Source organism: Vitis riparia, chromosome 6 (genome assembly GCF_004353265.1).
Source record: "Vitis riparia cultivar Riparia Gloire de Montpellier isolate 1030 chromosome 6, EGFV_Vit.rip_1.0, whole genome shotgun sequence".
Classification (NCBI taxonomy): Eukaryota; Viridiplantae; Streptophyta; class Magnoliopsida; order Vitales; family Vitaceae; genus Vitis; species Vitis riparia.
This window is the reverse complement of record NC_048436.1, coordinates 16,501,837-16,525,319: the sequence shown is the minus strand read 5'-3', so window position 1 is coordinate 16,525,319 and position 23,483 is coordinate 16,501,837. Positions and strand designations below refer to the sequence as shown.

Sequence of the window (23,483 nt, the reverse complement as noted above, 5' to 3'; positions counted from 1 at the left end):
AAAGAAAACCTCCCATATTTACCAAGAAAAGGCTCCTATTTATCAAGAAAGACATAAGCCACGACTAGCTCATATCAATACGGTAAGAGCTTTGAGAATTCATCAACAATGGGTAAACTCAATTTTCTTCAGCGTCGTTATGTTTTCTTTATAGCTTTCATTGCCATGATGTCCATGGAGGCTAGCGCTACTGATAAAGACAGAAAGGCAAGTGGCATCTTGCCCTGTAACGATGAATTTTGCTGGTTGATAAATAGATGGCACAATATACATGTGTTGTTTGTGTCTTAATTTTCCAGTGGTTTATGATCGATGTTAATGATAGGGCAGGTTTACATAGCGTATCTAGGATCCCTTCCTGAGGGGGAATTTTCACCTATGTCTCAACACCTTAGTGTTCTTGACGACGTCCTTGAGGGCAGGTATCTTTTGAAGCTTTGGAGTTTCATAAAATTGTAATTGCCTAGAAATATTCTAAGTTGATATTGTGTCCTCCCTTCAGTTCGGCAACAGACTCTCTGGTAAGAAGTTATAAGAGAAGTTTCAACGGATTTGCAGCCAAGCTCACTGAAAAAGAACGAGAAAAATTGGCTAGTATGTACCATACACAAAATCATATCACAGTATTTTGAATTAAATTTATTTGTTTGACAAATTAAAAAATTAAAGTGTGGTCTTTGAAACTATTATGCAGATAAGGAAGGCGTGGTGTCGATTTTTGAAAATAAAATTTTAAAGCTTCAGACAACAAGATCTTGGGACTTCATGGGATTCTCTGAAACTGCAAGGCGAAAACCTGCTCTTGAGAGTGATGTTATAATTGGGGTCTTTGACACTGGAATCTGGCCTGAATCACAGAGCTTTAGTGATAAAGATTTTGGTCCACCTCCAAGAAAATGGAAAGGTGTTTGTTCAGGTGGCGAAAGTTTTACTTGCAACAAGTAAGCATAAATTTCTTATATAATTAAGAGTGCATGTGAGAGTGATTTTAAAAATTGTTTATTTTATTTTTAACACTTAAATGATAAAATTTTTTAAGTATTAAATATATTAAAAATACTTCCTAGAATCACCAACAGAACTCTAAGTTATGATGTAATTTTCAGTCTTAAAAAAAGGCTCCTCTTTTGGGAGAATGCATATACCATTACTGCATTCTCACGTGGCTATTATTCTGAGGTCCATACACATATTTAAGCTAAACAATATCTCCTCACCCATACCAATAAAAATAAAAAGACATCTGTGTGACATTCTTCTTTCAACCATATAATATTTTCTTTATCAATGTAATATGGAAATTTACAGGAAGGTTATCGGAGCTCGAATCTACAATTCGCTGAATGATACTTTCGATAATGAGGTGAGGGACATAGATGGTCATGGATCCCACACTGCCTCAATAGCTGCTGGCAACAATGTAGAGAATGCGAGTTTTCATGGCTTAGCACAAGGAAAGGCAAGAGGAGGGGTTCCCTCTGCAAGGCTTGCTATATACAAAGTCTGTGTTTTGATAGGGTGCGCAAGCGCGGACATTTTGGCTGCCTTTGATGATGCTATTGCAGATGGGGTTGACATCATTTCAATTTCCCTTGGATTTGAAGCTGCAGTTGCTTTGGAAGAGGATCCCATAGCAATTGGTGCTTTTCATGCCATGGCCAGAAGTATTTTAACTGTGAATTCTGGAGGAAATAGAGGTCCGGAAGTATACTCTATAAATAGTGTTGCACCATGGATGGTCAGTGTGGCAGCAAGCACCACTGATCGCAAAATTATTGACAGGGTGGTTCTTGGCAATGGAAAAGAACTAACAGTAAGTATTATCAATTCTCCTTTCACCTTAGTTCACGACTCATCTAGTATGTTTAGACTTTTGCTTTTGAAAGCCCTAGAGGCCAGTGAGCCCAAAGAGAACAATTTCTAAGCGAATATATAACAATATGTGAATGGTTAGTTGTTTACATTAGTAATTCTAAGTACTATCTTCTTATCCACCTGGTGCTCTCTCTATATCAACAGGGTCGTTCATTTAATTATTTCACGATGAATGGATCCATGTACCCTATGATATACGGAAATGATTCTAGCCTCAAAGATGCCTGTAATGAATTCCTATCCAAGTAAGTTACTGCTAAAGGTCACATTTACATTGCATTTCGTTGAGGACAAATATCATACTAAACAAGGGATTTATCTTTGGATATCAGGGTGTGCGTGAAGGATTGTTTGAATAGTAGTGCAGTGAAAGGAAAAATTCTACTATGCGATAGCACTCATGGAGATGACGGTGCTCACTGGGCTGGTGCCTCCGGAACAATCACATGGGATAATTCTGGTGTTGCTTCTGTCTTCCCCTTACCTACAATAGCTCTAAATGACAGTGACTTGCAAATCGTCCATTCCTACTACAAGTCCACAAAGTGAGGATTCTGCTAATTAGCAACTGAGCCATTGCGAATTATTCGATGTTTTTTGTTTTAATGATAACAATAACATTACTGGATTCTTCCTTACAGCAAAGCTGAAGCAAAGATACTGAAGAGTGAAGCGATCAAAGATTCTTCTGCTCCTGTAGTGGCTTCCTTTTCATCACGAGGGCCAAACTCAGTCATACCTGAAATTATGAAGGTATATCTAGCCAGTCCATGATATTTATCTCTCTCTTGTGGCTTTCTTTATATTATTTTTCAATTTCCCGAGTTCCTTTAAATGTTGCAGCCAGATATAACGGCCCCTGGAGTAGATATATTGGCAGCATTCTCCCCTATTCCTAAACTTGTAGACGGCATATCTGTGGAATATAACATATTATCAGGAACCTCCATGGCTTGCCCCCATGTTGCTGGAATTGCTGCTTATGTTAAAAGTTTCCACCCCGCCTGGTCTGCTTCAGCCATCCGGTCTGCTCTTATGACTACTGCTCGGCCCATGAAAGTTTCTGCAAATCTACATGGTGTACTGAGTTTTGGGTCTGGGCATGTCGATCCAGTTAAAGCTATAAGTCCTGGATTAGTGTATGAAACCACTAAGGACAACTACACACAGATGCTGTGCGACATGGGTTACAACACAACAATGGTGAGACTCATTTCAGGAGACAACAGCAGTTGTCCAAAGGACAGCAAAGGTTCCCCAAAAGATCTCAACTATCCTTCAATGACAGTTTACGTTAAGCAGTTAAGGCCTTTTAAAGTAGAGTTTCCCAGAACTGTTACAAATGTTGGCCGCTCCAACTCTACTTATAAAGCACAAGTCATTATCAGAAAACATCCACGTATGAAGGTCGAAGTGAATCCTCCCATGCTCTCTTTCAAGTTAAAAAAGGAGAAGAAATCTTTTGTGGTGACTGTTACTGGTCAAGGAATGACGATGGAGAGACCGGTGGAGTCGGCGACACTGGTGTGGTCTGATGGCACTCATACTGTGAGGAGTCCCGTCATAGTCTACACTGACTTCTTGATATGATTAATCATATACCCTCTTAGCATCTTGAATTTCTTCTCAAGAGTAAATCAGTCAATTAGATCAATTTGACTAGCTCGTATTGATCAAGAAGCAATCTTTTAATAAGACTACTACTTTGATGGAAAAGTATTATGCCTCTATCCGCCTAAAATTTGAGAATGCAATACCAATTTTACTATATAACATTTTATATTCAATTGTGCCTTTCTTTGGCTTCTCTACTCCATATTGGCATATGTGACTATTGTTAGATTATATAAAGGATAAAAGTTATAAATATGTGAATAGGAAGAATAAATGTAAAATAAAGAATTCCTAAATAGAAATGGGACAAAGTAGAAATATATCAAATTAGGTATTAAGATTTGTAATGGAATATTTTCTTAAGAGAGGTATTTTATTTAAAGAAAAGAAAATGAAATAAGGATTGGATTTTTTTCCATATAAAAGTTGTTTCATCCTTGGAATATCTAATCACTTTTACTAAATGTGAATAATTTTACAAAAGTGTTACTAAGTAGAATGTAAATCAAAAGGGTATTAGTTTAATTGGACCATTTTTCCTAGAAGTTTAATGGAAACATTAAGTAGTTAACTTGTACTTTTTCACTGAGAAATCATCACGAAAACCTCTGATTTATTAAGCAGACAAGAGCTAAGTTAAAGGTGATAATCAATATTTTTAATTAGAGTTTTGAAAATCCAAGCAATGATTAAGCTCAGTTTTCTTCACTAGCACTAAGTTTGCTTAATTACTTGATTCCATTGTTTGTGATGACGGTGGAGGTTATATAGCAAAGACATGCCATTTTTGTCTTGTGAGAGTGATTTTACTTAAAGTGGCGTAATTGTCTTGCCTGGAATAGGATGCTGGCAATATGATATTAATGATTACAACAAATGTCTACTTTACTGCCTTCCAGGATTACCTTCATTGTGAATCTGGTTTTAATTTAGGCTACAAAACTAAAACGCAAAATTACAAGCATTTATATATAGAGAGAAATAACCACGTAGTGCACATGTTTTTTCTTTATAATGAAAAACAAAATAAATAAGCACCCGATTAAGAAAAATGTTTATGTATAGATCGATGAAACCTCTTTACCAAAACAAATCCAAGGATCAAATTTAAATTTTTTTTTAAAAAAAAATCCCTCTATATATTAACTAGGAATGAGATCATACGCCTTGCAGCTGTTACAGGTTTGAGAACTTGACCATGTCCAAGTTCTATAACCAATGGTTTTATCATATATATGCAATTGTTTTCATCTTCATAACAAGAACCCAATATTGTGCTGCAGATGAAGATAGAAAGGCAAGTATTTTTTAATTCTTTTAGCAGCCATTCTTTGCATAATTTTATCGTTTTTATGGATGCTACAAGTACTAACTAGTAGCTTTGTCGATAATGCAGGTTTATGTGGTGTACCTGGGTCACCTTCCTGAGAATCAGGCATACTCACCCATGGGTCAACAGTATAGTATTCTTGGAAGTGTTCTTGAGACGAGGTAACATTTAAGTCTATTAGGGTTCAAAACAACAATTACCCATGAGTTATTTTCGACTCTGACTGTGTCTTAATATCTCGCTAGTTCTATATCGCAAGCCTTCGTGAGAAGCTATCGAAAGAGTTTCAATGGATTTGCAGCCAGGCTCACTGATAGAGAAAAAGAAAGACTAGCTAGTGAGTATTGCACAATCCTTTTGCAAATTTTTTGAAATTATTTCATGTACATAGTGAGGTTATAACATGTCTTTTTATTTCTATGCAGATATGGAAGACGTGGTGTCTATATTTCCAAGCAAAACTCTCCAACCTCAGACATCACGTTCTTGGGACTTCATGGGCTTCACTGAGTCCATCAGGCGAAGGCCTTGTGTTGAGAGTGATGTTATAATCGGTGTTTTTGACACTGGAATTTGGCCTGAATCAGAGAGTTTTAGTGATAAAGGTTTTGGCCCTATCCCAAGAAAATGGAGAGGAGTTTGTCAGGGAGGCAAAAATTTCACCTGCAACAAGTAAGCTTAAGTTTTCAAGTTTTGCTTATAATTTTATTCCTTCAATTAAGAAATATCTCATTGTCATGTCAGTGTCTAATACTCTCATCTTCTATCCTCTACTTATACATATATCCCATATTTCACTAGTTGTTTGGTGTTCATTAGCCTTATATTCAGATATGATTCAATACCACTTTTTTTTTGTCTATTTGTGTCTGCCCTTAATTACCTAGTATTCATATAAGATTACTGCTAATTGAAAACAATTAATTTCATTATGATATGAAGCCAATTATTTTCTACGTAATTGATTTATTATTTTTTATTTGTTAAGTCTTAGAAAATTCTGTGATTAAAAACATAGAAGACTTTGGGATGTATTTTTTAAAATTATTTTATGATGTGTTATATAAGGAAGTCTATATGGGAAATTGAAATATTTTAAACTATTTTTTATATTTTTATGTAGTACTATATGTTTAATAATTTTTATATTTGTATAATTATTTTTTAAAATAATTTAAAAAAATAACTAAAAATAAATAAAAGATAATTTTTGAAAACATCTTATTTTCAGTTTCTAATTACAAAAAAATTATTTTCAGCTTTTTGGTAGTTAAACATATTTTCCTTTTTTAATTTTTACATATATAAAACAATTGTCAAATAGGACAAAAGTTATTTAATTTCACAATGACTAACATAAAGATGCCAAAAAATCAAGAATTACTCCTAACTTCATATGATTAGTCAAGCCAATGCATCTTCTCCTATCCACCTAAGTCAAATTACTCCTCTTGCATGCATTTTCTTAGTGACAATAAATTTTGTTGACAATTGATAAATAATAATCATACTACTAACTAGACAAATATATATTTTTTTATCATGTTATAATTTCTACATTTTTTTTTTTTTACTATATATTAGGCGTTAATACCTCATTTCCCTTTCTCTTTCCTTTAACAACATTTAAAGTGTGTTTGACCATAATTTTAGAAAACATTTCAAAGCTTTTTTATAATTGAATAATAAAAATTTTCAAATGTTATAAATATTATAAATGTTTCTTAAAATCACTATTAAACGGGATTTTAATAATTTCTTGTTTTTAAAAAAAATGGAAAAAGTAATATCTCTACTCTCATCCCGCTTATTTTCTCTTTTATATCATCTTTACAGCATTATTTTCTTCTTAACTTGTACATTGATGGAGTGTTTATTAATCCTTTCATAGCTCTTAACCAACCCCTTTTCCATATTTTTATAAAAATTAAAGTTATCAATTACTAATAACAAAATAATACATTTACCATAGTCAAATTCTCTCCCTCTTTCACCCTGTTGCTAATTTGCATCTCTTCTTTGTATTTATTCTGCTGCAAATTTCACAGTAAGCTCATTGGAGCTCGAAATTACAATGCAAAGAAAGCTCCTGATAATTATGTGAGGGATATAGATGGTCATGGAACCCACACAGCCTCAACAGCAGCTGGCAACCCAGTAACTGCAAGTTTCTTTGGGGTGGCAAAGGGAACTGCAAGAGGAGGGGATCCATCTGCAAGGATTGCTGCATATAAGGTTTGCCATCCATCAGGATGTGAGGAAGCAGATATAATGGCTGCCTTCGATGATGCTATTGCCGATGGGGTTGACATCATTACAATTTCATTAGGCCTGGGAGGAGCAGTTGATTTCACTATTGACTCCATCGCCATTGGCGCTTTTCATGCTATGCAGAAAGGTATTTTAACCGTGAATTCTGCAGGCAACAATGGACCCAAGCGAGCAACCGCAGTAGGCGTTGCACCATGGTTACTCAGTGTAGCGGCCAGCAGCACAGATCGCAGAATCATTAGCAAAGTTATTCTTGGGGATGGAACAAGACTAACTGTAAGTACTATTAATCCATAATTTACATAACTTGGCTATGAAAAATGTGTTTCTTCATATATATTACATAGATTTTTAGTGCTTCTTACTATGAGTGGACTACTTATTTGATTATGTAACAGGGTGCAGCAATTAATTCTTTCCAGTTGAGAGGAGAGAAGTTTCCTCTTGTGTATGGAAAAGATGCTACATCTAAATGTGATGCATTCAGTGCCCAGTAAGTTCAGCTCTCAAGCTCATATTCATCTGGTTTCTCCAAATAGAAAAATATACAAATTAACTACTGGAACTGTCACTGCATTTCAGGAGATGCATATCAAAGTGTTTAGACAGTAAATTGGTGAAGGGAAAGATTGTAGTATGTCAAGCCTTCTGGGGTTTGCAGGAAGCTTTCAAGGCTGGTGCCGTTGGGGCAATTATGCTGAATGACTTCCAAACTGATGTTTCTTTTATTGTCCCCTTGCCTGCATCAGCTTTAAGACCGAAGCGTTTTAACAAGCTGTTGTCATACATCAATTCAACAAAGTGAGGATTCTAATCAAAATAATCCATTTCTTGATTAATTATTCATCTCTCCTTTTCTACAAACCGAGGTTTAGATGATTACTCCATGAGTGTGGATTTTTTTCCCTGGAGTGATAAAATTCTGGGGTTCTTGTTTCACAGATCGCCTGAAGCAACCATATTGAGAAGTGTGAGTAGAAAAGATGCCTCTGCTCCTGTTGTTGCTCAGTTTTCATCGAGAGGCCCTAATATCATTTTGCCTGAAATTCTGAAGGTACATCTAAACCATAACCTATATCTTTCTCCTAGTTTTGTTTCATTTCACTTATACACGTCTTCGGTTTGCTTAACAATGTTGCAGCCTGATATAAGTGCCCCGGGAGTAGATATCCTGGCAGCATTCTCCCCACTCGCTTCCCCCTCAGAGATCAGTGGAGACAAAAGGGTAGCTAGATACAATATAATATCAGGAACCTCTATGGCCTGTCCCCATGTTGCTGGAGTGGCTGCCTACGTTAAGACTTTCCACCCTAACTGGTCTCCTTCAGCCATCCAATCCGCTCTTATGACTACTGGTAAGTTGTGTTATCCCACATCAAATAAGAGAAAAAGTTCTTTGAACTGGATATATGTATGGGCTTCTCTATATCATGTAAACATTTTTCAAAGTCATGAGAGTTTTTTGAGCTCTAGCAATATTTACACTATTGAAAGCAAACTACTACAAATTTATCATATCCGAACCTGACCTCACCACAATGTGACAGTTTATTTGACCCGCCCATAAAGACATAATATGACAATATTTACACAATTGAGAGTAAGCCGTTACATAATGAAAGCTAATTTCACTGAGTTTGTTTCATAAATTTTGTGCACTAAGTTTCTGAATTTCTTGTGTTCACAGCATGGAGGATGAATGCTACCAGAACCCCAGATGGCGAACTAGCTTATGGATCTGGGCATGTTAATCCAGTAAAAGCCATAAGTCCTGGTTTAATATACCATGCCCATAAACAAGACTACGTTAATATGCTATGCGGCATGGGCTATGATTCAAAAAATATGAGACTCATTACAGGAGAAAACAGCCAATGTCCCAAGAACAGTACATTCTCAGCAAAGGATCTCAATTATCCTTCCATGGCAGTTAAAGTTCCACCAAATAAGCCTTTCAAAGTCGAGTTTCCTAGGAGAGTTAAAAATGTTGGCCCTGCACCGTCCATATACAAAGCAGAAGTCACCACAACAAGCCCACGACTCAAGGTGCGCGTGATTCCTAATGTTCTCTCTTTCCGGTCACTAAATGAGGAGAAACCCTTTGCTGTGAGTGTTGTTGGAAAAGGATTGGGATTAATGGAGTCTGCTTTGCTGGTGTGGTCCGATGGTAGGCATCTGGTGAAGAGTCCCATTGTTGTGTATACAGATAATGATATGCCTTCAGATTAGTAATTAGAGCTAACCCCATATTGTCATGGGACTATGGAAGTGTTGATTCTCTATGGGTATCTATAACACATTCAATAACTGTGGAATTTCATGCCATCCAGATAGCATCTTCAGCACTTATTATTTCTTTTATTTATGTTTGGTTAATTTCACTTTAAATCTAAACTTTATAATATCTCTAACAAAATGTAACCTTTCGAATAGTAATCTACATGACATACATTTTTTTTAACTAAACAATTTAATGTGCAAATCTATTTTCTTCCTTATAATATATAATATGGTGACAATTATAAATATTTTAAGCCGTAAATTAACTTTCAAATATTCTCCGTTAATAATCTAATAGAACTTTAAAATATTTTAAAAGCTACTTCAACCCTACTCAACAATCAAAATCTTCTATAATCTTGAAATCTTTCACAAATATCTATATATAACAAAAGAAGTTAATATGAAACCAAAACGATATCTTATAGTAATTTGAAGAAATGTTTCTCATTTTTTTAACATATAAAAGTTTTCAAATGTTATAAAGATTGGAAACGTTTACTATAATCATTATTCGAGTTTTAAATGATATCATCATAATTCCTTTTTAAGAGAGAGTTTTCATTGAATCACTATTGGAAATTAGGATATAAATCATTAAAATGGATGATGGTTATATTTTTCTTAAGCTCATCATTTGTAAAGAAGAATAATGAGGAAAAAAAAAATGAAAATTGATATTTTAGTAATCATTACAATTCTTCTTCCATTTTTATTATCTAAGTTTCGTTATAAAATATAAATTCTTGTCTTCAAAAAATAAAAATTAAAAAAAATAAAATGAATTCATATTTTGAACATGCAAGTTCAACCTACTCGGAAAAACCTGTGATAAGTGTGTTAATATTTTTAATATTGTGGCGTATTATTTAAAATTATTATTATTTTTTGAATAAAAAACCTAATGGAGTGTTTCAAAATACTATGGGCTTAATGGGCCAACCAGGCCCGGAATCTTTGGGTTTGGGCCTTTGAGAGACATAGAAAGAGAGAAAAGGTCGAGTTTCTAGAGGAAGACCTCAAGCTGCACAGTGGCGGTCCCCTCTGTCGGCCGGAGTGGCAATGGCGATTCGAGCATTTTCAAGATCGAAGATCCCAATATTCTCTGCAAAAATTCTGCAAAACCTAATCAAAGCGCCCATTAAAGAGTCTACAAGGTTCCAATTTCCAGTTTTAGAAGTGGGTTCGTACAAACCCCTCTTGGGTTCGAAGCTTTACCACGACGGAAGGCCAAGGGGACCCCTTTGGAGAGGGAAGAAACTGATAGGGAAAGAAGCTCTCTTTGTGATATTGGGTTTGAAAAGATTCAAAGACGATGAAGAGAACCTTCGCAAGTTCATTAAGTCCCATGTGTTGAGGCTCCTGAAGATGGATATGGTTGCTGTGCTCACTGAGCTTGAGCGCCAAGAGGAGGTTTCTCTTGCTGTTGAGGTCCTTTTTCTTCACTTGAATTTTCTCTTCATATTGTTTGCTCCACTGGGTTTCTCCCGCAACTTTTTTTTTTTCAAAAAGGGGGCCTTGGGTTTGTCAAGTTCTAGATTACTCATAATGTGATTGCGACTGTTCTCTTTTTTTGGGGTTTGAATACTATGATTGTTTTTTCTTCAAGCAGTTGAATTTTGGTTGTAGAATTTGATGTTTGAATGAAAGTCTTAACCATTGTTTGTTTAAGTGGAAAATAGGATTGGAGAAAGTAATGTGCTTGTGCTGTTGAATGAGGATTCTTTTCATTGGGAATGTGGTTTTTCTTTTTTTGAAGTTTTTGTTTATATTTTACTCATTTGGGTTAGTCAAGAGTTTTTGTCAGTAGTCAGAATTTGAAGTTAGTGACAAGGTTCTGTTTACCTTAATGTTTATCCTAGCAATAAGTGCTCAGCATAAGGCTGCATCTCCATTTTTTAATTTTCAGAGGATATGTAAGAGTTCCCTTGAAAGTTGGTGAGAACCTTGCTTTCTGCTCAACCTCAAGGTTTTTACTTGGGGCTTATGGAAAAACTTGATTGAATTTTCAGGTGTTTAGAGTGATTCGAAAGCAGGACTGGTATAAGCCTGATGTCTATCTGTACAAGGACTTGATTATTGCATTAGCGAAATGCAAAAAAATGGATGATGCGATGCAATTGTGGGAAAGTATGAGAAAGGAGGATTTGTTCCCTGATTATCAAACATACACCGAAGTCATTCGGGGGTTCTTGAGGTATGGGTCACCTGCAGATGCTATGAACATATATGAAGACATGAAGAAGTCTCCAGATCCACCAGAGGAGTTGCCATTCAGGATTTTGTTGAAGGGACTTCTGCCACATCCCCTTTTGAGAAATAGAGTCAAGCAAGACTTTGAGGAGATATTTCCTGATCGGCATGTTTATGATCCTCCAGAAGAGATATTTGGTGTACACTAAGGTATTGCTGTTTCTTTTTGTTTCTTTTGTTGATTAACGTACTTCTCCCTTTCTGTAAGTTTCTTCTATCTGGCTTGAATTTATTTAAAGATATGCATTAGCATATTTGATCAATCAAAGAAAACATTCCCCTAGACTTCTTCCCTTGTTTCCTTACTTGGTAGCTAAGGTGTTAATTAACCTATTGTGGGCTGGCATATAAGAGGAGCCATGATTCAACAGGCTCCCATTAGATATTCAGTCCGAAATGGCTGTTTGGCACCTCTATAGATGACAATGGGTTGTGTATAGAACTATGTAACCTAACCCTAAAGATGCCCTGAAAAATGTAACAAATTTCTTCAAAAAAAAAAATGGTTGTAAATACAAAAGAACAACCTTCTATCCTTAATCACTGCAAGTGCTTCTATTATTGTGGCTGTTAAGTAACCTAAGGATGCCTGCTCCTGGTCATTTAGTGAGAAATCACCCAGAAGCTGCACTGAGTGTAAACCCAACATGTTCCTGTTGCAATCAAGCCTAAAACCTTGGCATGTTCCTGTCTTGTTTGTAGTTTTGAAGCTCTAAAGTATTTGGTGATGAATTTTTCATTAGAGGATATCGCCCTGATCTAGGTTGTTTGAGCTCCATGCAAATCTTACCGGGCTTTGAGCAAGTCACTACAGAAGGGTTTGTTTTAGTAAATAAAACCAAAGGGTTCCACTAGGGCAATCAGTGCCTGCCATTGTCTCAAGATTTGAGAAGGGGGATGACATTCTTTATCCTAGATTTATGTTGGAATAAAAGAAATCCACATATTGCCTTTTGATGAAATCATGGAGACAGAAACTGAAAATGCTTTGAATTTCAAATCTTCCCTCTTTACCTTAGCAGATACTTTATTACAGGAGGACATAGCTGGAGCATGGACTATAAGATAGAGGGAGGAGCATTCATCCAGTTTGATAACTAGGGTACCCAACTGCCTCTGTAATCAGGTACTATTAAGTTTGTATTTCATCTGGTTTCATGGTTTCAAAGACTTGCTCCCACTTGAATTGAACAGAGAATGTGGAGAAGGAAGAAGGGCTTCTTATTCTAAAAGAGGGAACAGGAGCATGAGAATTACATTGCAGGAGAACTGATTTCTGAAGAAGCTTCAGTATTTGGAGTCTGTCTGAGAATAATGAAGTCTGGTCTATCACAAGGATTTGAATATTAGGATTTTGGAATCACCTTGGCATCGTTAAGTATTATTTTGCAGAACAACCCTGCTTAGATTTATCCACTATTTCTTGTTTTTATTCCTATGCCATCAAAATTTCAAGGCAGTCCATAAGAGGTAGCAAGCTTTACAAAGATGACACCCAGTTCACAGAAGCTAACATCATGTTCAATTTCCCTCAAATTTATGTGAAAACCCATATCTAGCCAACCAACTTGTTCTACTGATTATGATGGAGAATCATGATGATGGGTATTATGTGGTTTCTAGAAAATTTAAAGGAAAATTTAAAAATATATAGATTTGAAATAAATAAATTATTTTCATATATTATTTCTAATGAAATATTTTATTTTATTTATTATAAATATTTATATAATGATTAAATAACTTAGTAAAGCATTACAAAATAAAAAATAAAAAAAATAAAAACTTTTCAAAAACATTTAAAAATATTTTAGATTTTCAAACAAATTTTATTTTGAAATGTATAGGAGAATTGTTTTTGTAAACGTTCATAATAAACATGCTTGAAAGCATTAAATATTTCCCCAACAATTTCTTTAGGTAAGGATAATTTTGTCATTTTTTTCATAGAAAAATATGAGTCTCCCAGTCGTAAATAAATGGCCTAGTCAAGTGTGTAGATCATATCATAGCAGGATACCTTTAAAAGATGCCTTTTGAAGCATTATACTTACCTTTGAAAATTCAAACACTCAAAAAAGTCTCACATTCTTATCTTGCAACATTGACACCTAACCCAACACAACACTCAAAAAGTCAACAAATTTTTCAATAATCACACAACATTAAAATGATGGAATTGAAACCACAATTTCCAGAACAGGATGTATCAAGAATGAGAAATAGAAGATTTGACTCCTTCCCCTCATTCCCACAATCATCTTCATGCTCAGAACCACCTCCTCCTTCAGTTGGCAGGGCGAAAATTAATTTGGGAGCACTTTATTATTATTAGTCCATTTATTTATTTATTTATTTGTATTTGGGTTGGGCCAGGCCTGCTGCAAACTCAGGGCCTAAGCCCAGATAGACAATTGAAGTTAGTCCACATCCAAAAATATTCTTTATTTTGTAACAATAAAAAAAAAAAAAAAAGTAATAATGTAAATAATAGATAAATAATTATAAGGTTACTTGTATGAGATGGCATTATCTTTCAAGTGGGTAGTGATTTTGAACTCGACCACTATTCTTGAGTGGAATAGGTGTCACAAGTCCATAGATTTTGGTCGTCTAGATTAGGAAGCAAGAATATCTTATATCCTCCCATTTTTTTGTACCTTATATTCCCCCATATTTTTCCAGTGTCAGGTGGCAATTTTTGACCATACGTACTCACACGACTTGAAAAATTACATAAAATAAACAAGTTAAGATTAATTTTATTTGTACTATACTTATATTACCCACTTGACCTATTGATAAAATAGTATTGCATTGGAGGACCCTTCACTATGAATATGATTTGTTTTGACTTGTTTAATTGCTCATGTTATCTTATAATTATTATGATTTGACCCATAGATATAATCCCTTTATTCGTGTCGTTTAGATTTAATGATAGATTTTAAGAAATATTTAGAAAATAAAACTTTTATTAGTAACTTATAATAAACTATTATAATATTAGTGGGTCACATGTTAGGGTGTAAGAATGTTGCTTTTAAGCCTAATGATGGATTACTCGAACGATGCTAATCTAATATTATAAAAGTTTAGTCTATGTTCATCGGACACCAATTAGTTTTTGGATAAAATGATCAAAATCCAATTCAAAAATTTGTATCATTGAACAAGAGCCATGGGTTTTAATCATGAAAACATTATATTGGATGAAGGATTATTGGGCTACAAGCCAAATGATAGGAGATCATATTCTTATTCCGATTGTAAGTAAATTTATGACCTTTTTTTAACTTTCTTATAAAAATTTTGAATCAAAATTTCAACTTAGTCACTCTAAGACTATATTTGATTGACTATGTATAACATGAGATATGATATGAGGTGAAATAACACATCCTACCCTCATTAAATAAGAGATGTTACAAAATAAATTATTTTTTCACTTATCTTATTCTATATTTAATCAAACACGAGATGGCATAAGAAACAAGATGTATTATCCACCATTTTTTTATATCCCTTATATATAGAATATGTTAATCTTAAACTAAAATATAGAATTTACATATTCATGTATCATAAAAAAATTATTATAAAATTAAATTTGTAATTAAAAATGAACTAACTCTAACATAATACAAATATTATTTATAAAGTTTAAATATTTTAATTACAAATATTATTAAAAATAAGAGAAATTTGATATTTGTTTCAAATAGAAAAACTATAATACAATATAATTTTTATTTCAAATATTGAAAAATTATGTCTAGTATTTCATTTTTTTTATTCATTTTATAAACTCAATATAAACATAACATAAGATATCACACAAAACATATTGTCTTAGGATATCATGTCTATTAGATTTAATATTTAAGGATATCATAAGATACGAATTTCCTACATAATCGGATATAATATCATAAGATATACATGTCCTAAACTATCCCACCAACCAAATATAACCTAAAATAAATTTAACGCTCCAAGTACACCAAACCAGATGAACAAAACCCGGATCATAAAAAACATGTTTGCACGATGTAATTAGATATACTTATTGATAATAAAAAAAAATGGATATAAGGGAGTATGAGAGAATGGAGAGAACTATTGAGGTTGAAAGGGGTGAGGGGGCATGCATTATCCGAATAAAATGGTGAGTGGGGAAACAACCTTATCTACTTAGATCACCTCCTCCCCAAAAGTCCTCAAACCAATCTCAAGGAAAATCACTCCAAAGAAGAGCCATTGGCCAAAAGGCAACCATGCTGGGAGGGGGTTTCAGAGAAAATGAATATTGAATATGAAAGTGTGCTGCTCTGACTCTAGAAAGCGAGGAGAAGTTGGAATTATCCATTCAAAGGGGCACGTGGCTGCCAACGGTTTGCCCACTTGGGCTCATAGGGTGGACCCCAGGTGGCACTTATCCATAGAGTTTCGTGGAAAAAGATGATGATATTGTATCATATGCAGAGAATGGAGAATGGAGAATGAGTGAGAGAGAAGATTTGAGGAGATAGATGGATTGAGAGGTAATCTCAAAATTCCAAATCTTTGACGCAAAAAAGGAAAGAAATCTGAATAAAATATGGCAGTATAATAAAAAGAGGGACGCTTTTTCAGAGATGGCACATGGGCGGCAAGACAAGTGCCGTCTTCTATATGCCCTATAAATTCATGGGTTTTGTGAGTCTCTGATCTTCACGTGCCCTTATCTGTTCTGTTTCTTTTTTCTTTTTCATTTTTCCCTCATCTCTTTCTGTTTTCATCTGCAAATCTTATCCGTTTCTATCAATTGGGCGTCTTTGTATTTTATTAACGGTGGTGGTGGTGGTTTGAGGTTTTTGGGGACTTGTTTTTTGAGGTAGTTTTGTTTGTTGGATTGACAAAGAAAGGCCATGGAAGGCGGGAGACAAGTGGGTTCATCTTCTTCATTCACTTCTGAACTTTTTGGGACCAAGGAGTCACCTCCATCCAATTCTTCTGGGATTTTTGCATCAATTTTTCCGCCCCCATCCACGGTATTTTGCTTTTAATGCTTGTACCAATGCTGGTTCTCTTGATTTGGTGTGTTTTCTAATGCTTATTGACCGGATAATCTAATTGATTTTCTTATGTGTTTTATGTGATCTATCATGTGGATTTTTTTCTTTGTCCTTTCCATGTAACTGCTAATCTAATTGATTTTCTTATGTATTTTATGTGATCCATCATGTGGATTTTTCCCTTTTTCCTTTTTATGTAACTCCTGGAAACTGTGACATATAAGATTGCAATGCAAGAAGTCAAAGCAGAAAATTCTACATTTGGATTGATAGGTTTAGTTTAGTTTTGTGCTTTAATCATAGTTGCCTGCCAAAAAATATTCGAAGGACTTCATTTCTATTGATAAATAAGTACATGAAAAGCAGATCAATTGAGGTTTCATGAATTATTATGCAATGCATTTGAATTTAAAGGGTATGATGAACCTTACTCTCCTAGAAATCATTATATGGCATCTATTTTGCCAAATATCCCCATTTTTACATGATTTTGGAAGCTGGTTAGAGCAACCTGGGTTTTGATTCTTCTGAATGCTTATTGAAGATTGAATGGATTGATTTTCCAACAGAAATCTATGAAGGATTAGCAGTTTAAAAGAAAAAGAAAATTATTTTCCTTCAAACCTTTAGCTTACCATACATTTTTATGCTCTTCTTTCTATGATTTCAGGCAGTAGGGAGGAACCCCGCAAACTCTGAGATGAGGGGATTGTCGGGAAATCAGACATGGGACACCAAACAAGGAACTCCAGGTATGATATCAGTTTATGGATTCCTGATTGCTAAGTCAAGTGTTTGTTTCATCCTATACAAAGAAAAAAATACCTAGAACTGTGTTTGAAGATTCTTACCTTAAATCTATGTGTTCTTGTCAGACATGGGAAAGAGTGGGGTAGGTGCCAGCAGTATCATACCCAACAAAGACAAGAATCAAATTTTCCAAGAAGAAAGGGTAGAACCATGTCATCTAAGTTCATCTCTCTACTACGGTGGGCAAGACATCTATTCAAATTCATCAAGCACCCAAACTTCTGGATCATATCCTGTTGTGAGTCTCAATTATTTTATTCATGCACACAACATGACAGATAATCAGTATGATAACTTGAGGAGATTCGATATTGTGACTAAATGTTTTCCTGTATTTTTTAAAAAATAGTTCAAGAAAGACGAAGATGATCCAAATGGAAACAATTCACAAGGTGCATCTAGAGGAAACTGGTGGCAAGGTATGATTATTTTAAGTGAAGATAAAATAGCAACTTAGTGAAGCCACAGCAGTGGAGTGTACTAATATCTTGAACCTCTGCCTGTGTTTCTGCAGGGTCGCTTTATTATTAGGACTTGCCCCTTCTAAGGCATCTGAATTCTACATCTATTTGCCAAGGTGTGTCAACTACACAATCTATTTGACATATGACAGCAAAAAAAATGATAAATGGATCCGTCTTATTGTATAGACATCATTTTTCTACTTTTTATCTAAGTGCAGCTAAATAGTCAGGATAGAATACTGCCAATAAGAGAGAGAAAGCACTTCATAATCTGAACAACTTCATAAATTTAGCAGTAATTTATTTGCTTAAATGGCAAAGCACTTAACTGCATTTTTTCTTTTTTCTTTTTGGTTTCCTATAGCCTTTCCAATAATTCTTTTAGTTGAAAATACTCACTCTCTTTTTAATTTATGTTTGATACAAATTTGCTGAATTTCATTTTTACATCTAATACCTAAGACGCTGAGTTGTTAGTATGTTGGTAGTACTTTTCTTGTATTGAAAGGCAAAATTGTGTCTTTTTCTTCTCAAAAATAAAATTAAAAATGAAATTGATCTAGATTGGTCCAAAATGAAAAAATGAGCGCTTTTGCATGCACAATACATACACATAAAGGCACCTGCTAGCTTTTCATTAAAAGGTTAATCCAATTTTTTGAGTTAGGCCCTATCAAAAGCTTGTTCTCACAGTATTTCATCTTATTTGCAACACTCTGTCATAGTGTTGTTTTCCTTTTTCATCATGTGCTCATTCTTTAACTCAGCTGTTTGATTCCTTTTTCTTCTTTTTTTTTTCCAATTTTTATCCTTGGATTTTACAGGAATTCATGAAGCCTTCATGACAATTTCATCTTCCTTCTGTAAAATGTAGCTGAAGGGGAGAGTGCTCATAAGAGCTTTATTATGCCTTCCCTCAGTTAAATAGTGCAAACTCCTATGTAATATGACTCTTTTTTCAAGAAAAGACGGAGAGACCGTGTAACACTTGTTACCGCTTTCTATAAACTAAATTTCTATACCTAGTTGAACAGTCTCTGTATGTCGTTTTAACCTGTATTGGATAACAAAAGATAGATGTTATGGCCGGCTATCTTTTACATGCAACAAAAATAAATGTTGAAGGTTCAGTGATTTTTTATGCAGTATATCTTAATTTCTATTCATGCCTATCGAAAAAAAAAAACTAAATTGCTATTCTATTTATAGTTCAGGGTAGGGTTTGTCCGGGGCTCATTTGTGTTTCTTTTCTTTTGGTTGTGGTGCACCATGTATGCTTCTTATGTACCTAAGTTCTGCCCCCATTTCTTTGGTACCTTTTCTGTTTATAGGGTATTTATAATTTGCCTAGCAAAAGGAATGTACACTTCTATTGCTATGATAACTCTTAAGGAAACACGGTATTTTTTGGAAAGCAGTGTCATAAGAACAGACAGACCCAACTGTAAAAGAGAGATGTAAATCTTGAGATGATATGAAATACGGCACATGATTGTTTTAAATGCAGAAAACAATGCATGATTCAAATGTTGCCAATTGCATCTGAGAATACATACAGTGACTTTTGTTGGCTAAGCTGATGATATGGGATGTTACACCAGTAGTTTCCAAAAATAAGTACCTAGGCTTAGAGTCAAGGCCATATATGATATCCAATCTGCTTCTGGTTGAGGTAATCTATAACCTGCAGTTTGAAAATGAAGAAGGATTCAAAAAACAGTGAATGAAAAGACAAGAAACTGAGAAATAATACTAAGCAGTCCTACCTTCATACAAGTACAGTGAGGTTACAACATTTAGGATTGACCATAGCAACTTCCAGCTTCACCATGATTCTTGGGTGTCTTGGAAAGCAAAACTGCAAAGGAAGCTTCTGTCCCATTTTCTTCACCTGAGGGTAGTACCTGTCTGAAATTTAACTGTTCTTATCTCCTAGAAAGCTTTCTCTGATTGAGCTTTTCTATCTCCCTACTGCAATTAACACAGAAAGTAGATCCATGAAGCTCAGGTAAGCTTCATTTTTCTCACTGGGATGTATGACTCATATCTCCTCCTGATTTGCAGATTAAATGCAGCGAACATAACCTAAAGTGTGGTTGCACCTAAATCTACTTGACCCCAGAAGTGGCAATATAATAGAAACTCATGGATTTGTCCAAACACTACCCCCAGAACTCGATCCTAGGATGATCTTGACATTTCATTGGAATGAAGGTTGGTAAGTACAGTAACTATCCCTGTTTTCCTCATCATTGGAGATGCAAAGAAATAGCCTTTCATAAGCAGCTGCCATCTTGGTGGCAGTGAACAACTCCAGACCCCTCTGCCTAGCCAGCTGGCCTTTCCTCTCCAGAACTCCTCTTCCATCATGCCAAACCCTGTAAAGGGTCCCCTTGAGTGAAGCAACAGTAGGCGAAAATGTATAACCCATTTCTGTACCAACAATCACAGACCCTGTAATGCTGGCAAGCCTTGTAGCCATTAGTGGCTTCCCAGAAAGCATTGCTTCTAACAAAGTATGATCCAATCCCTGAGCTCGAAGAGTAGGGTTTACAAATATATCTATTGCATTATAAAAACTTGCCAGCTGAGCAGGTTCCAATGTCCCCAAAACCAGTACAGTGGCCCCAAGATCTTTGTATCTGTCACTCCAAGGACCATCTCCAGCAACAAGAATAATCGCTGTTTCCCGAAATGTATCATTTTCTTTGAGCATTTGCATCAGAGCTTCAAACATTAACGGATGTCCCTTATCCTTCACTAATCTCCCAGCAATACCCAAAACCAGTGTCTTAGATTGCGGAATGCCAAATTTCTTCTTAAAATCCTTCCCCTTGGCTGCATTTGGCTTGAAAATCTCCTCATCTACACCATTGAGAATAATATGAACTCGTTCTTCTGGGATCATGTAGATCCTTTTCAAAACTTCCCCAACATGGTCACTGGTTGCAACATGGTGAGCATAATGTGGGAAAAACTTTACTTCTTCAACAACCTTCATAGCTCTTTCAGTCAATGAATATGCCAGTGGTTCTTCAGGAGTTCGAAGAAGTTCCTGAATGATGTCAGAATGAATGGATTCATATGCAATTCCATGCCAAGTAACAGCTAGGTTAGTCAAATTCCTTGATCGAGTGTGCATGAGCCCAACACTTTCAGTATGGATCACATCAAAGGGTTTTCCAGTTGAATTTTGGTGTTGGAATTGCTTCCAAACTACAGCTTGGTCTAGATAACCAGCAGCTGTTGGTTTTGAGAGGTGAAAATACAAAGTACCAATTGGGAATGATGGGAAGGAAGGGTTCAGAGAAGAAGTGGTGAAAATGTGGAGTTCATGGCCTCTTTGGGCAAGGGCAAGATGGAGGGTTAAGGCATGACGTTCAAGCCCTCCTGCACGGTGCTTATGCGGCCATTTCTTCACAAAGAGGGCAATTTTAAGCAACTTCGGAGGTGGCCCTGAGGGAAAAGATAGGTGGTTCCATGCAGAAGGAAAAGATAGGATATTAATGAATTGATTTTGATTTTGCAGAGTTACCTGGTTTTGGAAATCAAAGAAGCCAGTATATTGAGACCAAATGACGAATGAGATGGATGAGAAAACAGAAAGAACGAAGATAATGAAGCATAAACAACGGAAACTGAAGATGGTAGCTTGATCCCTTGCCATGGAGATTCAACAAAGAACAGATCAAAAGGCACAAGCGACTCAGAGCATTTCACTTGATCCAACCAAACTTTGAAATCAAGAGAAACATAGAACCCCAAATCCCTTTTATCTTTCAACCATCTTCTTCCCCTGTCCTATAGATTATTCAACTAGAAGTCTAGAATACGAGAATCAGATCCAAAAGTAAAAGTAGTAGAATCAGAAACTTAGCTTGATAAGCAACAAGATCAGTGGGCATAAAGCATTAATTTAAGCCTACTCAGGTTTCTACCTCCTCTTATTATATGGCATCAAAACAAATCTTTGAGGCCATCGTCAACGCAAAGGCCTCGAATAAATATTAAACAATGAATAAATAAATCCTATCATCTCCATTCTAAGCAATGAACCTAAACCAACTCCCCCTTGTAATAATTCATCAAACTTCAAAGCTGCTTGAAATTGCTCAATCAAGTTACCGGAAATTTCACGCTAACCAGTTCCCAAAAAGAAAAAGGAAAAACAAAATGAAATTCATAGAAATTGATGTGGATCTAGCCTGCTGCAATTAAAGAACAGATTGCAAATAAAATATAAATGTTCAAGATAAGTCTGCACATGATACAAGTACAAAGTTTTAAAGAAAATAGCATAATCGATTAACAAGTACAGTTGTATAAAAGAATCTCATCTATGAACAAGAATTTTCCAGTTTTTTTTTTTACTTTTTTATTGCGTTTATTGTTTAATTCTTTCCTGTTGTGTAAACCCTAACCCTAGTACCAGGACTCACCGGCGAAGCCGGAACCCTAGCGTGTGAAAGCGTAAAGCACCAAACCTACAAAGACGACGAGTGCAAACGGAACCAGGATCACCAGAGGTACAATAGCGGCCAAGCTATGCAAACTCCGGCAAGCCAAAGTGCCGAGCTTAATCTGAACCAGATCCACCAGCGCAAGCATCAAGAAGACGCATCCAAACACCGACCCCGCCGCCGACACCAAGATTCCGGCCCGGAGTGCCGCCGTGTTAACATGGATAGTCATGGGGACGCTGCGCACCTTACCACCGCCTTGGCCAATCCAGATGGCTTGCTTGAGAGCAAAGGCGACGAGGCTGGAGAAGAGGAAGGAGCTGAAGGAGTAGACGTGGAAGGCAACGAGATCCTCGCCCATGGTCGTGTCGGCGACGCAGGCAGGCTCGGCGACGCCCGTGAGGGTGATGGCAGGGTCGGTGATTGGGTACCAAGCGAGGCCGAGGAAGACGGCGAAGGTGAAGAGTGAGTTGACGTTGACGATGCCGTCGAGGGCCATTATGTGGATGCTTGTACTGAATTGCCGGCGTGAACCGTTATCCATTTCCGGCACGGCCGTGTCGGAACTGAAAACAACTGCCACATATTTTCAGATTATTTTTGTTTTGGTTTAAATTTCCGAGTCAGAATCAAATGTAACGTCTCTTATCCGGCAAGGAAAGAATCGCGGGCTACAAGAAGGCTCTAAAAAATTTTAAAATTTGCCATTAAGCTCCAACGTACAAAATAATTAACATGCTACAAATTGAAAAGGGTAATTAAAATATGTTAAGTAATTTACTAATTTTATATTTATTTATTTATTTTAAAAATTAAAAATAAAAATACATTTGACAATTATGTAAAAAAATATAGAAAAAAAAAAAATCTTCTTGGTTTCTCCTAATTTTTTAGGATTGATTTTTAATTTTTGGTCAGCATGACCATGTGCAGACTGTCTCCACTGTCGGCAAAAAGGAAAAATGGTACGTTGAAAAGAAAGATAAAATACACCATAGGAAATTTGAAGCAATTACGTTGAAGCATTAAAATCTACAACAATCATGATCTCGATGGAAGACATATTAGA

General features: G+C 35.6%; 6 protein-coding genes across 11 annotated transcripts; 4 read left to right on the top strand and 2 right to left on the bottom strand.

Moving 5' to 3' along the window:
* Positions 1 to 312: 312 nt before the first annotated feature.
* On the top strand, positions 313 to 3,605 carry LOC117917046 (subtilisin-like protease SBT4.6). Its single transcript, XM_034833271.1, has 8 exons — positions 313 to 422; positions 503 to 594; positions 695 to 941; positions 1,309 to 1,813; positions 2,020 to 2,120; positions 2,208 to 2,420; positions 2,517 to 2,628; positions 2,719 to 3,605. The coding sequence occupies exons 1-8, from the start codon at positions 313 to 315 to the stop codon at positions 3,463 to 3,465; spliced, it is 2,127 nt and encodes a 708-aa protein (XP_034689162.1). The 3' UTR covers positions 3,466 to 3,605.
* Positions 3,606 to 4,879: 1,274 nt separating this feature from the next.
* LOC117917045 (subtilisin-like protease SBT4.4) lies at positions 4,880 to 9,319 on the top strand. Its single transcript, XM_034833269.1, has 9 exons — positions 4,880 to 4,980; positions 5,065 to 5,156; positions 5,245 to 5,491; positions 6,868 to 7,366; positions 7,489 to 7,583; positions 7,673 to 7,891; positions 8,033 to 8,144; positions 8,232 to 8,445; positions 8,778 to 9,319. The coding sequence occupies exons 1-9, from the start codon at positions 4,880 to 4,882 to the stop codon at positions 9,317 to 9,319; spliced, it is 2,121 nt and encodes a 706-aa protein (XP_034689160.1).
* Positions 9,320 to 10,396: 1,077 nt separating this feature from the next.
* On the top strand, positions 10,397 to 13,159 carry LOC117915691 (protein THYLAKOID ASSEMBLY 8-like, chloroplastic). 4 transcript variants are annotated; one of them, XR_004651434.1, is made up of 4 exons: positions 10,397 to 10,801; positions 11,383 to 11,773; positions 12,660 to 12,725; positions 12,818 to 13,159. XR_004651434.1 is itself a non-coding variant. In XM_034831322.1 (3 exons), the coding sequence occupies exons 1-2, from the start codon at positions 10,433 to 10,435 to the stop codon at positions 11,770 to 11,772; spliced, it is 759 nt and encodes a 252-aa protein (XP_034687213.1). In that variant the 5' UTR covers positions 10,397 to 10,432; the 3' UTR covers position 11,773; positions 12,660 to 13,159. The 4 variants fall into 4 exon arrangements, 2 of the variants coding, with proteins under 2 accessions (XP_034687213.1, XP_034687214.1); XR_004651435.1 differs by having other exon boundaries at positions 12,660 to 12,749; XM_034831322.1 differs by having other exon boundaries at positions 12,660 to 13,159.
* A 2,725-nt stretch (positions 13,160 to 15,884) lies between these two features.
* LOC117916137 lies at positions 15,885 to 23,132 on the top strand. 3 transcript variants are annotated; one of them, XM_034832002.1, is made up of 7 exons: positions 15,885 to 16,167; positions 16,531 to 16,656; positions 17,351 to 17,432; positions 17,556 to 17,728; positions 17,840 to 17,909; positions 18,005 to 18,067; positions 18,779 to 19,084. In XM_034832002.1, the coding sequence occupies exons 2-6, from the start codon at positions 16,534 to 16,536 to the stop codon at positions 18,019 to 18,021; spliced, it is 465 nt and encodes a 154-aa protein (XP_034687893.1). In that variant the 5' UTR covers positions 15,885 to 16,167; positions 16,531 to 16,533; the 3' UTR covers positions 18,022 to 18,067; positions 18,779 to 19,084. The 3 variants fall into 3 exon arrangements, with proteins under 3 accessions (XP_034687893.1, XP_034687892.1, XP_034687891.1); XM_034832001.1 differs by lacking the exons at positions 15,885 to 16,167; positions 18,779 to 19,084 and adding exons at positions 16,174 to 16,321; positions 20,019 to 23,132; XM_034832000.1 differs by lacking the exon at positions 15,885 to 16,167 and adding an exon at positions 16,174 to 16,321.
* LOC117916135 lies at positions 19,425 to 21,643 on the bottom strand. Its single transcript, XM_034831996.1, has 2 exons — positions 19,721 to 21,643; positions 19,425 to 19,638 (listed from the first exon to the last, which is right to left on the bottom strand). The coding sequence occupies exon 1, from the start codon at positions 21,619 to 21,621 to the stop codon at positions 20,155 to 20,157; it is 1,467 nt and encodes a 488-aa protein (XP_034687887.1). The 5' UTR covers positions 21,622 to 21,643; the 3' UTR covers positions 19,425 to 19,638; positions 19,721 to 20,154.
* LOC117916136 lies at positions 22,342 to 23,053 on the bottom strand. Its single transcript, XM_034831997.1, has one exon. The coding sequence runs from the start codon at positions 22,956 to 22,958 to the stop codon at positions 22,410 to 22,412; it is 549 nt and encodes a 182-aa protein (XP_034687888.1). The 5' UTR covers positions 22,959 to 23,053; the 3' UTR covers positions 22,342 to 22,409.
* Positions 23,133 to 23,483: the final 351 nt, after the last annotated feature.

Excerpts from the sequence above, each read along its gene's own strand:
- LOC117915691 (XM_034831322.1), top strand. The coding sequence starts at position 10,433 with ATGGCGATTCGAGCATTTTCAAGATCGAAGATCCCAATATTCTCTGCA. Across the intron at positions 10,802-11,382 it reads AGGTTTCTCTTGCTGTTGAG|GTGTTTAGAGTGATTCGAAA; the intron begins GTCCTTTTTCTT and ends TTGAATTTTCAG.
- LOC117916135 (XM_034831996.1), bottom strand. The coding sequence starts at position 21,621 with ATGGCAAGGGATCAAGCTACCATCTTCAGTTTCCGTTGTTTATGCTTC.
- LOC117917045 (XM_034833269.1), top strand. The coding sequence starts at position 4,880 with ATGCAGGTTTATGTGGTGTACCTGGGTCACCTTCCTGAGAATCAGGCA. Across the intron at positions 5,157-5,244 it reads AGAAAAAGAAAGACTAGCTA|ATATGGAAGACGTGGTGTCT; the intron begins GTGAGTATTGCA and ends ATTTCTATGCAG. Across the intron at positions 7,367-7,488 it reads GGGATGGAACAAGACTAACT|GGTGCAGCAATTAATTCTTT; the intron begins GTAAGTACTATT and ends ATTATGTAACAG.
- LOC117916136 (XM_034831997.1), bottom strand. The coding sequence starts at position 22,958 with ATGGATAACGGTTCACGCCGGCAATTCAGTACAAGCATCCACATAATG.
- LOC117916137 (XM_034832001.1), top strand. The coding sequence starts at position 16,268 with ATGGGCGGCAAGACAAGTGCCGTCTTCTATATGCCCTATAAATTCATG. Across the intron at positions 16,322-16,530 it reads CCTATAAATTCATGGGTTTT|GCCATGGAAGGCGGGAGACA; the intron begins GTGAGTCTCTGA and ends TGACAAAGAAAG. Across the intron at positions 17,433-17,555 it reads CACCAAACAAGGAACTCCAG|ACATGGGAAAGAGTGGGGTA; the intron begins GTATGATATCAG and ends TGTTCTTGTCAG.
- LOC117917046 (XM_034833271.1), top strand. The coding sequence starts at position 313 with ATGTTAATGATAGGGCAGGTTTACATAGCGTATCTAGGATCCCTTCCT. Across the intron at positions 2,121-2,207 it reads TGTAATGAATTCCTATCCAA|GGTGTGCGTGAAGGATTGTT; the intron begins GTAAGTTACTGC and ends TTTGGATATCAG. Across the intron at positions 2,421-2,516 it reads TCCTACTACAAGTCCACAAA|CAAAGCTGAAGCAAAGATAC; the intron begins GTGAGGATTCTG and ends TCTTCCTTACAG.